A 16,574-nucleotide genomic window follows, 5' to 3' on the forward strand; every position below is an offset into this window, starting at 1 on the left:
ACTAATTTCCCAGACTCTTAGGTTTGCCTGGCCAACAAATTAAATGCAAGTGGAAGCCGAATACTTCTGAATTATCAGTATTTCTGTTTATCGCCCAGAAAAGTGGGCAGAATGTAAGTGCAAAAGAGAATTTCCCCTCACATTCTGTGGTTTTTTGGCCGGCTGAACTACAGTTTGTTCCTTGCATCAGGTTTTGCTCTTTATTCTGTTTTAGAGGGGGTTTTGGTGAGGCAGAGCCCTAGGGGGGCTGGTAGGGGAGGAAGCATCGCCGGGGGTGAGCAGAACCGCCTCAGCGAAGAAGCAGGTACCTCTAAACGAGAGGGGAGACCCTTCCCCACAGCGCCGGGGTCTCTCCCAGACGTGAGGCCCCGCACCCCTCCCCAGGCGGCGGGGCAGAGCCGCCCCAGCGCCCGCCGCTGCCTGAGGCGACCCGGCGAGGGCTCGGCCAGCCCCGGGGGCGGGCAGCGCCTGAGGGGAGCGGGAGACCCGGGCGCAGGCGACTGAGGAGAGGAAGGTGCCCGCTGACGGGGCGGGAACAGGGCTGCCGGGGGTGTGGGCGGCCCGGGCCGGCCCGAGGAGGAGGAGGGGAGCGCGGTGGTGGTGAGGGGAGGGCAGGGCCGAGCCGGGCCGGGCGGGCGACACCTGGGCGGCTGCGCTGCCTCCTCCTCTCACGTAGGTTTCGACTTTCTTCCCCGCCCGGAAACTTGGTGGAGGAGCCGCGTATCGCCGCTGTCGCTGGCCGAGTTGGCGCCGGGCTTTCCCTCGCCTCCTTCCTCCCCTTCCCGGGGGCGAGCGAGCCCCCTTCCCGGCGCCCACAGGTGAGCGGTGGGGCGGGCGCCTGGGGGGCGCGGGGTTCCCGCCGCGGCTGAGGCGTCCGCCGCCGCGCTGAGGGGCGGGAGCCGCGGAGCAGCTATGGAAGCGGCTGAGGGCGGCAGCTCCTGCCCCCGGCGTCCAGTTCTCTCGGCCAGGGGCTTCTCAGCCGTGACCGAGCGAGGCCGGAGAGCAAACGTAGGGTTTTCTTTTATCATTACACGGGGCAGTAAGAACGGCTGGGGCTGGGCAGCGCGGGTGAAGGCTGAGTGCCTGCCACAAGGGTTTAACTCGTCAAAGGTCGGTCTTGCAGACAAGCCGGGCCTGTGCTGGACACCCCAAACTCGGCTTTTTGGCTGCTTGCGTGGGTCGGAGGGAGGCTGTAGGGCAAAATTTCTTTGCTAGGGGATGGAGAGGTACTAAGTTGGCAAGTTTCTGGCGCTGTGCTGTTAATTAATGCAGAAAAATCTTATAAGTGGAAATTGAGATAGCAGGCGAAGGAGAGCAACGTGAGGATGTGGACGTTTTGGAAATGCCTTAAAGGTAAGAAATACAGGTGATGTTAAATACGAAGTAATGCTCAGGAGAGGTTTGTAAGAGGCTTGGAAAGAAATGTTAAAGGGGTACTATATAACTGGAATGCTTTTATTACAGACGTTTTTCATGAGGGGTTTGAAGCGGGCTGAGGCTGTGTGCTGCTAAAGGGACGACCCCACTCTGCCTCCCTGCTTGGCTGTGTGCGCTTGACATCTCCCTACTTCTGACATTAGCCTCGTTATCTGATCGAAGGCAAGAGAACAGGCAGCTGATGCCAGCATCGGAGGTGACCGGGAGAACGGGACTGCCCCTTTCAGTGGCAGTGCAGGCTTAGTTTGCTTTAAGCTATGCTTGAAACTGCACTTTCAATTCCCTGAGCAATGTCTTTGGTCCTGCTTTACCTTGGTAAAATAAGGAATGCAAAATGAGTATTTCCCTGTTGCTTCCCAAACCAAAAAGTGCCATATTTTTCAATTTCTGCTCCAGTTTTTCAGCCAAAGGGAAAGGACCAGAACTGTATAAAGGCTCCATAGGAGACACTGCTCCAGCTCAAGTACAGATAGTCAGTGTTAGGGGAGGTGTCCGCAGTGCAAAGGCTATGTCGGGGCACGGTCACAGCATACCAGCCTATGGAGATAATAGGCAGCCCGGGGAAGTTTCTGTCACTGTCACACAGCCCTAGAGTTGCCCAGTCTAATCCTTTAGCCTCTGGAGACTCCAGAGCAGCCCAAGGTTTGGGTGGTGTGGTGTAGTGTAAAGAGCTGTAGTTATCCCCCTGCAGCAATACCAGTTGTGTGCTGTGCCTTTGAGGGACGGCACTGACGTTTGTCCTTGACGCTTGAAGGCCAGAGCCCTTCTGGCAGCTCTCCAGCAAAGAGAAAGCAGATTGTGCACATGGCTCCTTCGAAACAAAACTTCTTTCTCTTAAGTTACGCACTCAAACTCTTCTTTTACAATGTAACTGAGCAGATGTAGTGTGTCTGTGGCCGAAAGCGGCAAAGGCAGCGGTAATGTTTATTCGCTCCCCCAAAGGGATTTGCTCCCTGAACCAGCTCGTGAAGTCAGAACAGCACCAGTGCTTGTGCAGGGAAAAACAAAGGAGTCATATGGCTGGGGATGGAGCAGAGAAATGATAAACAGGAGGCCAACCTTTTATGGGGTTTGCTAGCGTTTGGAAAACTCAGCTGTGCTGTAAATCCACACCTACATTCACCTTATTTATGTGTTTGCTCTAGTATGTAAGCTTGATGCACGTGTAACTCATTTAAATAATGGAGATGCACTAGCAGAAAACCCCAATGAAATGAAATGGAGAGAGGGACCTGTGGTGTGCAGCAAAAAGGAACCTTGTCTGTTAAATGACAAGTTTCTTTTAAAGTTTCTACCAAAATGAACAGTGAGGAAAGTGAGCAAGAGTTAAGAAACAAACTCAGCCATATGGCTTGGGGAATGAGCTGTAAAAGGTGGAAAAAATGGCTTCAGAAGGGACCTGGCAGCTAAATGACCTCCAAAAAGCCCCATGAGGTTCAAAGATACCTGATGAAACACATTGAGGATTATTCTGGATAACATTAGTGTTACCTGAATGGTGAATTCCAGTAACTTCAATTAGAAATTGTAATTAATGCTTTTGTAAACCATGGTAGTGCTGTACTTCCCTAAGTATGGTTAATAGATGAATTTATACATGTTTATGAGACTGTAGAGTCTTAGACTTAATAGCGTAGTAAGAATAAACAAATATAGCTGCTGAATAAAATACCTGTAATTCACAAAGCACCCCCTGCTGTCATTTGTTACTCTCCCTCGTGCATTGCCATATATTTTGTGTTTTCTGCATTTAAAAAAAATTAAATAAAATCCTGCTGCCACTGCTGTATTGATTTCACTTTGAAAATTAAGCTGCATCATTTCATTCTGATCGTGTGTATCTTGCCAGAGTAGTTGCAGCTGTTGTCTTACTCACAGGCCTGAGTATGTTTTGCTGGTTTAATACAAAACCCTCTTGTTTGGCTTTTCCTTCTCAGCTTACTTTAGTGGTGCTGTTCATACAGTTGTTAGGAATTGTATTTGACAGTCCCTTGTCAGTTTATGGTCCCTGATTTATAACACATAAAGTGTTGCTCTTGGCTTAGAAATTTCTTGACATGAATCGAGGTTGAAAATGTGAAAATATCTGGCAATTTTTTTTATACTTTGGATAAGAAATTGCCCTTGAGCCAGTATCTCATGAACCACCTAAAGCGTTAGAGGGGATTTAGATGAATATGAGTAGTAGGAATTACTATGCTGGCTGGTCCCAGAAAAAGAACTCAAGGCTGGAAGGAGGGAAGTGGAATAAAGCTGGAGGAATTTTGAGAGAAAATCAGCAGCTTACAGGCAAAGACTGGTTTTCTGTATATATAGTGGTCCCCTGAGTTTAGAGGGTCTCTGTGCAAATTTTATTTGAAGACTGTAGTGTTCCTTATTTGGAATATTATGGAAGGGTCTAGCTTTGTGTACTCCTTGCCTGGGCCATAGCTCATGCAAGTTTTGTAAACAGCTGTACAGATTTTCTCTGTAAAAGCTGATTGTCTGTCAGGTTGAGATAAAGCTTGACCTGCTCCTCTGAGAGTTTAAGGGGCTCATCTGTGACATCAGTTGTGTTGCAGTTGTTGAAAGTCTGGTAAATCACGATCGGCCCTATTTGTAAAGTCCTCAGACTTATTAACCTCCCACCTCTAGACTAATAAATAACAGATAAATTCTTCTCACCTAGCAAGCACTGTTGTAGGTCTCTAAATATAAAATAATTAAATAATTAAAGTAGTCCCTGCCCTGGGAACGTTAGATCTGAGGATATCCTCTTTTGCATGATCTCAACTGGTAGAGAATAAAAATTGCTGTATGATTATTTCAAGTAGGATACATAAAAATAAACATAATGGGTCTTCTGGGCCTTTTTGTATTTATGATAAAAGAAAAAAAAGTTCCTGTGAGGTTAACACCTGGGGCTACTTGGCTATTTTACTGGTAATCTCAACAGGCTGAAAACTGAACAGAGAAAGGAGATTGCCTTTCCATTCCTACCTATACCCTGATTTAAGGTCGTTCACGGGTGGGTAAGGAAAAATGTGGTTCCTGCATTGATCTGTGGATAGTGGAAGGACTTTGGTCTCTTGTTCCAGCTCTTTTAACTGGTGAGACAGCCACGCCCATTTAAAAATTATTTTTAGAACAAGGGAAAATATAGTTATCAATTGACGTATACTGTATATGTGTGCCCAATAAGGTAAGATAACAATGGTACTGATTCTGATACCAGCTTGGACACAGCTTTAAAGCAGGATAAGATCTGGGGGGAAAAAAAAACCAAAAACAAACAAAAAACCCAAACCACCAAATAAAAAATGCCTCTTGCAATTTTGTTTTCCCCTACCTGTGAGGGTTGTTTGTTTTAAGTCTAAAGTCAACAAGATGCACCAGGAGAAAAAGTATGATGAAAAGGCATCTTAAATTACGTACGAAACTATACTTAAACTCATGAACCAGTAATACAGATGTCCTAAGCAGCAGAATGTGTCTCGGGTGTTTTAAAAAGGAGCCATAATACTGTTCTGTAAATCTCTAGGGGAATGTAATTCTTAATCCAGGGATTTTTTAAAAATCTTTTTTGGTTTTTTTTCACTTGTATTATAGTGCTTATTTTCTTACAAGCTGCCATCTGTGGTGAAGGGCATTTCAGCTACTGGTTGCAACAGCAGCTCTGCCTGCCCACAGGCACTGGCGGGAGTTAAAGCTAACTTCAAACCTAGCTGCATGCCGCCCTGAGGAGCAGCAGTTTGAGAAGATGTGGTCTAGGTGTTGTTTTGTTTAAATGAAGATAACTTTCTTTCCCCTTTACCATGATCTGATGGTAAGATGGGTTGTAAAGGGGAATTACAGACTTAATTATCTGCTAATTCAGATTTTTAGTTAGTGGGAACAAGTTTGGGCTAGACAGTACTTTGCGCTGATTTTGATAAAATGCCCTCTTACCCTGTGAAAGGAAGTCTGGGGCGCTATATGCTGAGCGGGGCCATACTCCCTGCTGTCGCTGATGGCATCAAGCATGGGCTGGGGCCGTCCTGAGCCGAGAAAGAAAGAAATTTGATGGTCCCTCTAAAATAGTGCTCTCAGCCATGCTGCATATTTGTCACTGATCATTGCTTTTATTTTGCAGCATTTAGATTCCAAGTACCTATTGATATAAAGAGATGCTGTCATAGGTTGGGCCAAACTCTTTAGTCTGAGACAGAGCACTGTAAGGAAAAAAATAGTGCTAGTGTAAGTGAGGCCAAAATTTGACTTGTGGGTGTGGGTAATGAGAAGTTCTGTGCTACCTTATCCTGCAGTAAAGCCCTAGCCTGACGTTTCTGATGTTAGCAACTGTAACTATCTGTCTGTTGATAGGAAATATTTCATCACCAGGTGCAAAGCTTTGCTTTTGTGCTGCTGGATCGCTTATGGTAAAGTTACATAGAAAAAAATACTTGCAAAAATGTTGTTTGGGTTTTTTGCCTTTTTTGTTTGTTTGTTTTAACTAACCTAGAAAATGAGTGATTTCATGCTTAAGGTTGTGAATAGCCAAGATTAGTTTCTTTAAACTGAAATTAATTATATTTCATTTTAATGTAACACTTGAAAGAGTGTGGTAGAGACTAAAGCTTTGTAGGCTTTTCTCACAAGGCGGGCAAGGCTTAGAGCTATGGAAATACCATGTGTCTACCAAAAGCAACAGTTTCTCTCTTCCCCCCTCCCCGCTTCTCACAGTACTTTTAAGTGTATCTGATGATGACTGCCTTGGTAAGGATATTCAAACAGTGACTTTTAAAAACGTACAGTTATATAATGTGCAGTCTGCTCCTTCCCTTGTATGCTTCAGAAATTCAGTGATAAGAAAGCATCTGCTCTTTTCTGACCTATATTACAAATACAGTACCCAGATCACAAATGGACAGTGACATACAGGTTTTCTTTCATCAGGCTGCTGCAAGAGTAGTAGCTCTCAGGGCTGGCTGGTTATGAAGGCTTAGACCCAAGACAAGCCTCTGCACACTACATGCTTATTTTGGAGTCTGTAAACCTTGGTGCTGTTTTCTTTCTGTAGACAAGGAATTTACAGCTAGACACACAGACAATGATGTGGTAAGAGCATCTGGTATTCATATATAGCCAATAGACACGTGATCTTTACCTCCTGTCCTCAAAAGCAAACCCAACTCTTCAGAAAGTAAGTGTGCTAACAGATACTTAGATGAGCCTACATCTTAACATCATATCTCCTAATCCTTCTTTGTTTTGGTTTGGGGCTTTTTGCTTTAATTGCAAGAGAAGTTTTGGTTATTAATTACAGATTAAGTCCTTTATCCCTAAGTTTTAGTATTGGATTCCCTCTTTCTTCATCTATAGAAAACCTCTCCCACAGATATCAATCTGATTTTTAGGGATGGAATTGCAGACAGCTGCCACATTCAAATTGTAGGCAAGGTGAAGGTGGAGGTAGGGGTATTTAGTTTCCTACAGAGAGATGATTAGACACAATAGAGAAAAAAAATCAAGAACACACAAAGAAAATCCACGCATGCGGCCAGTGGTAGAACTTCCATAGGAGTCTTTCAGTCAAATTCTGCAAAGAAGCAAATTGATTTAAGTGAGTGGTACAGCAGAAGAATTCCTGTGAGCATAAAACAAGCAACTTGCATGTTTGTGTGGAAGACGGTGCAGAAAGGATGATGGATATAGCTGAAGCATCTAGCAAAGGTGACAAAGCTGCTTTTTCTGCAGCACTTCTATTTGATGGCATTTAATTTATCAGTTTTTCAGAGCAGTATGTTAAAATAGTCACTGTTTAATCCCCTTGGAAGAAAAGTGTAGGTGGAAAACATTTTATACCACTACTTAATCCCTTAAGAAGAAGGGAGGAGAGAGGAAATGTATTGGTTCTTGTTACCCAGATAATAATAATTGAATGATAACACCAGAATCTCCTGTTCTGTAGAAAGAATTGGCATTAACTGTTGAAATTACATTTATGTAGTCCCGTTACTTTAGCATGCTGGGTCCCTGGTGAGAGAGTTACTGCTCTGTGGTATCATTAACTGAGCTGAGAAGGAAATGTTAAGAGCACATGGTAGCAAGAGAAATCAATTATAAGTGCCAACTTCTTCATTTTTCATGTCAGCTTTTCTTCCTCCTAAAATTAGATGTATGTTTGCAATTTAAGCTGTTGATTGCTAGTAAGATTTTTAAAATAAATAATAAGAAGCTAAGAGACCTTTTCTTATGTTGACTTCCAAATACACTAACAAAACAGTGAAAAAAACCCCACCTATCTTGAATTGCATTATGTTAAAAATGGAAGTCCCTGTACCATGCTGGAGAGCTGATATTGCAAAAGTTGCACGGGAGAGAACAACTTATTGGGATAGTCTTGCTCCAGTCAACCAAGCCTTTTAGCTCATCTCTCAGAATAGGGTTTCCTGCAATAATAAGTCTTTTCTACTCTAACAGGATAATGATTCTGATTATAATAAATGAAAATACAATTGGTTTTCTGTTTGCTGGTTGGGAAAACAGAGACTTGCCCAGAAGTTCAATCAGATTAAATATGAAACGCCAGGGAGTTAGAATACAACTTATTTTCGAATTTATGGTTAAAGAATGGGCATAAATGATGGGGACAACAAAAACCTTTTAAATTGTCAATCATCCTTTATATTGAGTACTGTAAAGTAGCTTTGATTTAGAGTTTCTCAATCAAAGCATTCATATATGTGCTGAGCAGTTACTCTTCTTGGAGGTGGCTTATTAGAAACCCTTTGGCTTGAAGGCATGGTTAATTAGTGAAAGGGTTGCTGCTTATTTAGTGTATTTACCATGCCAAAATTTACAATTTACAGAAGCTTTGACTTCCTACTTTTACATTCCATGGCCTGATGTTCAGCTATATCAGCAAATAATAAAGATAATTAGACATTGTATCACAACCTGAAACTATTCTTGGGTTGGTATTGTGGTTTTTGTAAAAGTTGACCTTCTTTAGGTATTGCTTATAAAAATCCTCTGATATTTCAACACAGTTTTCTGTGCCACTGAACTAAGGACAGTTTACTCATGGTTGTGAAACACTGCAGCAGCACACTGGAAGTGTTCAGCCAGGACAGTAGTGCATTTCTTATAAAACCTGTCCTATTTTATGAACTTGAAGCCCTCGTTCAATGTAGCGATGAAATTCAGCAAAGCCCGGTTACAGAACACTTTTGCAATGTACTTCTCTCTGTCTCTAGAATGAAAAAAAATAATTGCCATTCTGTGCAACGTAAAACTTCTTAACTGAGTAAAAACTCTTTGAAGAAAGTTTAGCAAAAATTCTGCCACTTTTTCTTATGGCTTGTTGCTAAAGCACTGGGTTTGCTGTGCTAGAATCCATCCTGAACTTGCTTTTATGTAAGCAGATCAGTTTTGGGTTAGTGCCCTACTGGTGCGTGCCCTCCGTCATCTTAATCCTGAATCTGCTGGCTTTGTTTTGTCCACCCCAAAAAAAGTAATTAATTGATTAGCCTTTAGTTGGAATGTTGCATTTCCAGTCTCCCAGGGAAATGTAGCTATAAATATAATAACTGGCATAATTATTGCAGTGAACTATTACAAAGCAGTATATGTGGGGCACGTGCCCTGCAATCTCAAAGCCAGCTTTTATATTGGGGTTTTCAATAACACAGCCTCTATAAACATATAAGTGCTAACCTACAGGTGCGTAAAAGCATAAACCCATTTTACTTCCAAAATATTTTCCATGGTAGATGTAGATTTTAATATTGAAAACTAATTATATGACAGATTTTTTTTTTAACTTATTTTTTAACTCAAGCAGTATGAGGCATTCCTCTAGTCACCCTAATCTGTTGGGGAAAATTTTACATTTCTATTTTGTGTCCTTACTGCAGACCGGCTGCATGTTTCTTTATTGTGCAATATGGAATGTGCTCTGGCTAACTCACCATACTCGTGGCTTTATAAATCAGTTAGTTAATAGAAACAGTCTTGATTTTGGGTTTTTTTGTTGATTTGTTGTGGGGTTTTTTTTTGTTTGGTTGTTTTTTTCCCCCAGGAGCTTCCTATGTGATCTTAGGTAGGTCACTTGAGATCGTATTCAGGGACGTACTAAAGCGTTAAATTGCCATGAGGTGATCCCTCTGTGGGTCTCTATTTTAGCCTCTGATGTCATTTCTCCATTTTTAAATGGGAATAGCAACAATGTTGTAGGTCAAAGAGATGTTATTAATATGTTCATGGCTGAAAGTGACTTGTATCACATGCTGGAATTGTATGAGCAGACAGGCCTGGACTGAGTTATGCCACAATTTGTGCTCCACGCTAAGAACTGCAGAGAGAAACACCTTATAAACGTGGAGCAAGGGTTGTGTTTGGAAACGCTGAGACTTCAAATGGTAAGATTGGAAGGAGGGATGTTGCTCTGGGGGTAGCCAGGTACCACAGCCACTGCTCCTTTCTGGTCACTGTAGCGCAAGTGGAGGCACGATGCTGGAAAGATTTCTTATATAATTATGCCTTTTTAAAAGAAATTAAAAAAAAAAGTGCTGTACAAGTAATTCATCAATTCTGTTTACAAGTCCGGGGTGCTTCGGAGACTAGTTCTGAACAGCGTTTGTCCCTCAGGAATGGTGCCGAGTGGTTTGCTGTCAGTGCAGTTCTTGGCATACTCCCTCACTAGAGCTGTTAACAGCACTGTGGATGTGCAGAGGGGGTGTATATCTGGGGCTCTGTGCCCTAGCACAGTTAAAACAAGAATAGGCAATGTGCTAATACTGTCAGGAATAGTCTTGCTTTGGCAGGGAAATAGATTAGACAACCTGATAAGTCTTCCTTTAAAAAAAAAGGTCTAGTCTTTGAGTCAGTGTTACTGTACAAGAAATCCTACTTAAAAAAAAAAAGCCATCAGTGATTTAAAAAAAACAACACACAGTAAAGATAATGGTAATCCCAAAGAAATCTTTTCTCCAGCCCACACAGGCTAAGAAACAGGGAAATATAAAGAGATTTCTGCTGGGTTTCTCCCTTCGATTCTTTGTCATGTATAGGAATGGGGTGTATTGCTTTCTAAATTATTCAGACTCCACAGGGATTCCTTGCATTATACTTTCTGAACAGCAGAGTCCATTAAAGCAGGAACACATGTATATGTCAGGCTCTTACATTTTAATGTAGTCATTAACTCGGGACCAAGCTAGATCCTTATTTTGTGATTCCCTCATATTACGTGCGTTGTGTGTAAGCTAAACCACATGTGAGGCCTAGGGAGAGATCCCAGTACTACGGGAAAGGCAGGAGCAGGGAACACGCCACTCAAAGCAGCATTATTGGAAGGAAGCTGGAGAGGGGAAATGGTGTAACAAAAAGAGCAACACATGAAAAAAGGGGGTTGTTGGGGTCAGTCTGACCTTTGGAGGTTAGAATGAGTAACTGAAGTTTGATGGAAACTGCAAAAGATTTAGCAGATATCAAGCTTGTCCTCCAAAGCTAAAGTCTTAGGGACTCTAGACGGACTCTCTTGAAACTGGTCTATTTAAGCTGAGGGGAACTGTGCCTGTTATGTTAAACAGTGCATTTTCTAGACACTTCAAATCTGTCTTGTTGCGCTGAAGTAGTCATCTTTGCTGAATAAGATGTTAGCAATTTTCCTCTTACAGAACATCTGCTTTCTGACTGAATCACTGAACAAGCGGCAGGCTTGTTTGAGCCTGCTGTCCTCCCTGTGCTGCTCACTAACTCCTGCCTTGCCGAAGGGCGTGGGCTGGGTTTCATCATGGAGGTGTCAGGCTTAGGTTCCCCGGTGTCTGCAGGAGTGTCCTCCTTATTGAAAGGACAGTGGTGTAGAAGTAAAATTTGCTTTGGCACTTCTGTATGAAATCTTCACACCTTGTTTTCGGGGATCTAGAATTGAGAGAGCAGAACAGCTTAGAGTTACAGGGAAGAAAAAACCAGCAAGACTGTGGTGATACTTTTATCTTCCACAAGTTTTGAAATGACTCATAAATGGGATTCATCTTGTATCACCTTTAAACAGAGAGCAGAGAATGAATTTGGTAAATAATCCAAAAACCCCCATATAAAAGTAGTTTATCAGCAAAATTACCATGGGGTTTGTTTGCACTGAGAAAGTAGATTTGTTTAATCACCTGCCAAAGTTTTATGCAAATACGACAACCCGAAGCACAAGTATTTCTTATTGGTAGATGTGTGCCTTGGAAGCTTGGCGTTTCGTTAACTGCTGGTTCTGAGCTGATTGATTAGAATTGGTAGGTGATGTTAAGTGATTGTCTGATGTTGAAATGTTTCCTTTCTGCTTGTAAGACAAGATCAAATGAAGACTTTTTATAAGGCAAACAGTAGGGATGCCTGTTTTAGATGGAGGTAGGTACCAAAGGACAGGGGCTGGGTATGGAGGCATCTGCCTTGTTTTGCTTGTGTGCTGTCTGTGAACCGTGCTTTCTCTTTGGAGGAGCACTGAGTCAGTCACGCAAGAGTTAAGGAGTAAATGCAAACAGAAGAGCTAGGTCTGTACATCCAGCCTAAGTGCTTCCCTCAAGGGGAAGATGCTTTCTGGCACTGCAGCAGCAGGAGGAGAAGCAAACAACTCATGCCCTGTACCCACCTGGAACCGTGACAGTAATGTTTTAATCTTTTGAAGTGAACAATTTTCTATGGCTAGGTAAAAATTCGCCTGTAAAATGGCTTGATTCTGTTGGCGATACGTTATTCCTTTAATTAAATAGCTGACTTATGCTTGACAATTAATTGAAGTGGAGTGATGTATGATTTTTATTAGAAACCCATGACTAATTTTTTCTTGCCGTTCTTGCTATCTTATTGTTCTTGCCTACCCTCCTCCAAAGTTGCTGCTGCGTGCCAGCCATGTCCTCCAGGCACTGGTGCAGACCAGTGTTCACTCTTGCTTAGGCTTTTCCCTGTTCCAGATAAAGCAATTGTTTTCAGACTTTTTCCATGTCGTCTTTCAGAATTTTTCCATTTCATCACAGTTCTGCATTTTTTTTGTTTTAGAAGACCCTGGGATTTTTCACATGAACTTAAAAAAAAAAACCCAAACCCAAACTCCCCCCAAAACCTCACCACCATCACAACAGCAAACCCCCCACTGTGTAATAGTGTTAGCTTCGTCTAGCACCACACTTCCTACTTCATTAAAATAAGTGCCAGGTTAAAAAAATCCGTTCTTGCAGTAGTCTCTCTGCCTGTAGAGTAATCTACTAGCAAAGTCAGGTGAATGTTATATTTAATTACAATAGGCAAGATTCAAAATGGATGTGACTGGAGACCTCTTGATTAAAGTCAGTAGAGCAGCAGCTATAAAGAACTATTTGCCCCTTATCTTATTCTCCCCAACCATAAGAAGCCGAAGCTCAAGCCTTTGTGTCATGTTACAATAAACTGTGATGTGGACAATTTTTTTCCCGTTAGAAAGCTTTAGTCTTTTTATAGGGAATTTGTTTCCATGGGTGAACTTAGGCATGGATGAGTGGGGAACAATGCATTGTTTGTTAAAATGAACTTTTTGAAGGGAGTGGGCTTAAAAGGAAGGAAATGTGGTTTAAATTTAAGTTTCTTTTGAAATTTCTTCCTCCTCTTTTTCCTTATCCCCCCCAAAAACACAAAACAAAAATCCAAAGAACTAGAAGTCCGCAGACTGTTTTACCATACGTATCTTTGAAATATTTGGTATAACCTGGAAAGCCAGAGAGAAAAATTGTCAGTTTAAAACCCACTATCTTGGTTATTCTTTCTTTCCCTTCTTCCCTCTCTGGGTTGTTCTCCCTCAAGAACATGCAGCTTTTGTCGCAGCTTTTCTAGTTTGTATGTTTGGCAGGCTTTTGTCTAGTTTGTGTCATTGGGGTGTGTAAAGTAATTTAAGCTTCTATTTATCCATGTGCTTAAATATTTTGCTGAATGAGGTCCTTGCGTTCTCTGATCCCTGGGTTGATCATTCACAGGGTCACTGTGGAAGGAAGAATGCTACGGGGGGTAAGTGAGGGGGAATTTAAGGCAGGAATACAATTTAATTTTTAATTGGCTAGATCAACAGTTGGCTGGAAATCTCTTTTTCTCTCCCTTTCCTTAGAGGTCCTCCGTCAGACAGCTACTACGTGACAAGTTTCCTTGCTGCTGGGCCGAGAGTGCCCGATGCTGGCTATCATGGCTGATCCCGCAGCAGAAGAACACATGTCTCAAGTTAGTGAACTCTGCTGTGAATGTGGTCAGTTCCACCTCTTGTTGGACAATCATCTCTACAACTTCCAGGATGAAGTGGATGATGAACTCATCTGCCATATCTGCCTTCAGCCTCTGCTCCAACCGATGGACACACCCTGTGGACATACGTACTGTTTCAAGTGCCTTGAAAACTTCATGCAGGAGTATAACTTTTGTCCTATGGATCGGAAAAAGCTCTCTTTCCAGCAGTGCCACAAGTCCAGCCTTCTAGTACGAAACCTGTTGGATAAGCTGATTGTCTTCTGTCCTTTCAAGACAGAGTGTCAGCAGACAATGCAGCGGTGTGAACTAGAAGCTCATCTGCAGAACAGGTGCATTCCCATTTACATTATATTATTACTCCTTGTATAATGCCATCTGTCTGTTGTGCTTCTGACCAGAAAGATCCATCCTCAGAACAGTTCTTAAACCGGGGCAAGATGGGACACCAAAGATGACAGAGGGTGAGGCCAGAAGGGCGGGTGGGTGAAGACAGCGTAATTGTGCCTCTGTGTGTGTGTTAGGGAGGCCAGCTCACATGTGCTGCGGAGGTGAAGGGCGAGGTGCTTGCCTGCTTGCATGCCAGTTGTCCGCAGACACAAAACTTATCAAACTTCGTCTATAAATTTGTGTGTCCTGATCTGGGGCACCTGACACTGAAAATTATTATAAACATGCTTATTCTTGTTTCACTTGCGCAGAGAAGAAAGACAGGCATAAAGTCAACAGTCTGGAAGCAGGGATCGTGCAGTGTTGCCAGTTTAATTGGTCCAATTAAGATGTGCAATACATAAGTCTTTGATCCAAATAATGTAAGTCCCTCCAAGCTGCACATTATGCAGTTGCTGAATCACCTACTTATAATTCCATTATCTTCTCTCATTCTTTTGCTGAGAAAGAGAAACAAATGAAAAATACTTCCCCCCCCCCGCCCCCCCCCCCCTTTCCCCATGCTTTGTGCAGAGGAAGGGAGACTTTTTTTTCTTGTGCTTGTCAACAAAGATGTGTTTTGGTGCTTCCACTGCTGGTTGAGCTGGTGGCAGGCAGATTATTGTAGCTTTAAAAGTAGTGCAGGTGTCAAAGAGCTCTTGCCATGGTGCCTGAAGAATACTTGTTCCTACCTAGTTAATGATTGCAGGAAAGGGAGCTAAGTACAAGCCCTGCTGCAGGCGGAAGCAGACCTTCATTGGCAGGGTGTATTTTGTCAGTGGGCAATGAGAAATGCAACAGGCTTGTAGCTTTTTTGTGGCAATGACCTATTTTAAAAATAGGTCAACCAGTGTGCAGGGAACAGTTATGCTTAGGATACCTTTGTAGTTCCAGCCTAGGACGTATCCTTGCAGTTCTTGCTCTTCTTTGGAACCACGAGCTGCGAGCTTGTGTTGGAGCCAAGGGAAGCGATCCAAGATGCTTGTGTACCCCTTTCCCTTAATCTGTAAAAGCTTATGATCTCCTTTTTATTCAACTAACTCTTGCTACTGCTTTGTTGTTGTCAGGCAGGGCCAAAAGCTGAGACTACAGGGTATGGGCTGCCCAGTTGTGCTGCTGTGGTGTAGCTGGGGCCATGGCCCATACCGGGCCTGGGCCTTCCTCTCTGCTTTCTAAATCTACTCTGGTATCAGTAAACTTCTGTCACTTGTTAATCCCTCTGGCAGAGGAGTTAAACACAGAAGAAGAAAGCACCCTTAAATGTTTATGTTAGGGAACTGCCTGGAACTGTATCATTCTCTTACACATTTCATAGTTCTTTGTATCTTCCTTGGGGAGGGCGTGTTCTAAAAATCGAGGCTATTTCACCTGGGCTGTGAGCATAGTTAGACTGAAAAATGGAGCGGGGCGGGGGAAGAGAGAGAAAAATTTACACTGGGATTTGGGTGCTCCTGTTTTTTAGTTTTGAGATTAACTGATAGCAGGAGACTTAAGGAAATAAGCATCTAGAAACTTTGTTTTCTTGGGGGATTTCTCTGCCCTTTGCAAAATGATTTTGTTTCTTGACACCTTAAGAGGAACATGTGCGCAAGTGGATCTATCGGCTTCTGCCTTTTAAGTGTCAGGGTCATCTTACTGCTTGGAGAATAAATGACTAGGAATAAACCAGAGGAAGTAATACTGGGATGAGACTTGTTTAGCCAGAATGTAAATAGTCGAGTTTAATTTGAAAAGTGACTCTGGTAAACACCCAATACTACTCATGCCTCTGAAAGTGATGCTTTTGCATTCATCACCCTCATCACCTGCCACCTTTTTTATAAGTACTTGTGATAAAAGAGTTTTTTTTCCTTGCTCATTTTGCTGAGATAGGCTGGCTGTGGTGTAGCTGCATACAGAGCGCATTTGGTTGAAAGTGGAATTACTTCTTGGACCTCCGTGTGGGGAGCGGTCAGCGAGGTTATAAATTCCTCTAAATGGCTGCCATTCAAGTAGAGCCGTCCCCTGCGTGGACTGGAGGTGGAGTGCTGTCTGAGGGTCAGGTCTTAATCAGCAAAAAAGATGAGCAAGCCTTGCTTGCTGCTCGTGCATGTTACTGGTTTGTTAAAAACAAAGCCTAATTCAAGGCTGAGCCTGAAACTTGAGCCACTTCCTTTGCATAAAGATACAGTTCATAGTCATCACTAAAATGGCAGAGCTAAGTATTTGTTTATATTGTAAGAGGTATTATTTTCTTCACTGAGTGTTGCCCAGGTAAATATTTAGCAAGAGAGATTCCTGTTCCTATTACATTCTCTTTTTTTTTAAAAAATAATTTGCTGAATAATTTTGAAAGTAATGAAATAACAAGCCCACTCTTAAGCTGACACTAGTACAAGTAGAAGCTGAAGGTCAAATGAGAATAAATTAACATCTGTGATACAAGCTTTGCAACTGACAACATCTGGAACATGCTTCTTCACATACCTTTGTCAGTCAGAGCTTGCATG

The 16,574-nt window shown here is 42.7% G+C and overlaps 1 protein-coding gene across 3 annotated transcripts in view; it reads left to right on the top strand.

Moving 5' to 3' along the window:
• Positions 1 to 594: 594 nt before the first annotated feature.
• The window catches only part of LOC104047814 (ligand of Numb protein X 2), a 31,164-nt gene continuing 15,184 nt past the window's right edge, over positions 595 to 16,574 (top strand). The window contains exons 1-2 of one of the 3 annotated variants that reach the window (XM_064463425.1): positions 595 to 818; positions 13,526 to 13,988. In XM_064463425.1, the coding sequence (XP_064319495.1) occupies positions 13,588 to 13,988 (401 nt within the window). In that variant the 5' untranslated portion in view covers positions 595 to 818; positions 13,526 to 13,587. Of the gene's footprint in view, positions 819 to 922; positions 1,354 to 13,361; positions 13,429 to 13,525; positions 13,989 to 16,574 lie in introns of those variants that run through there. The other 2 variants (XM_064463427.1, XM_064463426.1) reach the window with 2 other exon arrangements.

The sequence above is a fragment of the Phalacrocorax carbo genome, chromosome 11, assembly GCF_963921805.1.
Source record: "Phalacrocorax carbo chromosome 11, bPhaCar2.1, whole genome shotgun sequence".
Taxonomy (NCBI): domain Eukaryota; kingdom Metazoa; phylum Chordata; class Aves; order Suliformes; family Phalacrocoracidae; genus Phalacrocorax; species Phalacrocorax carbo.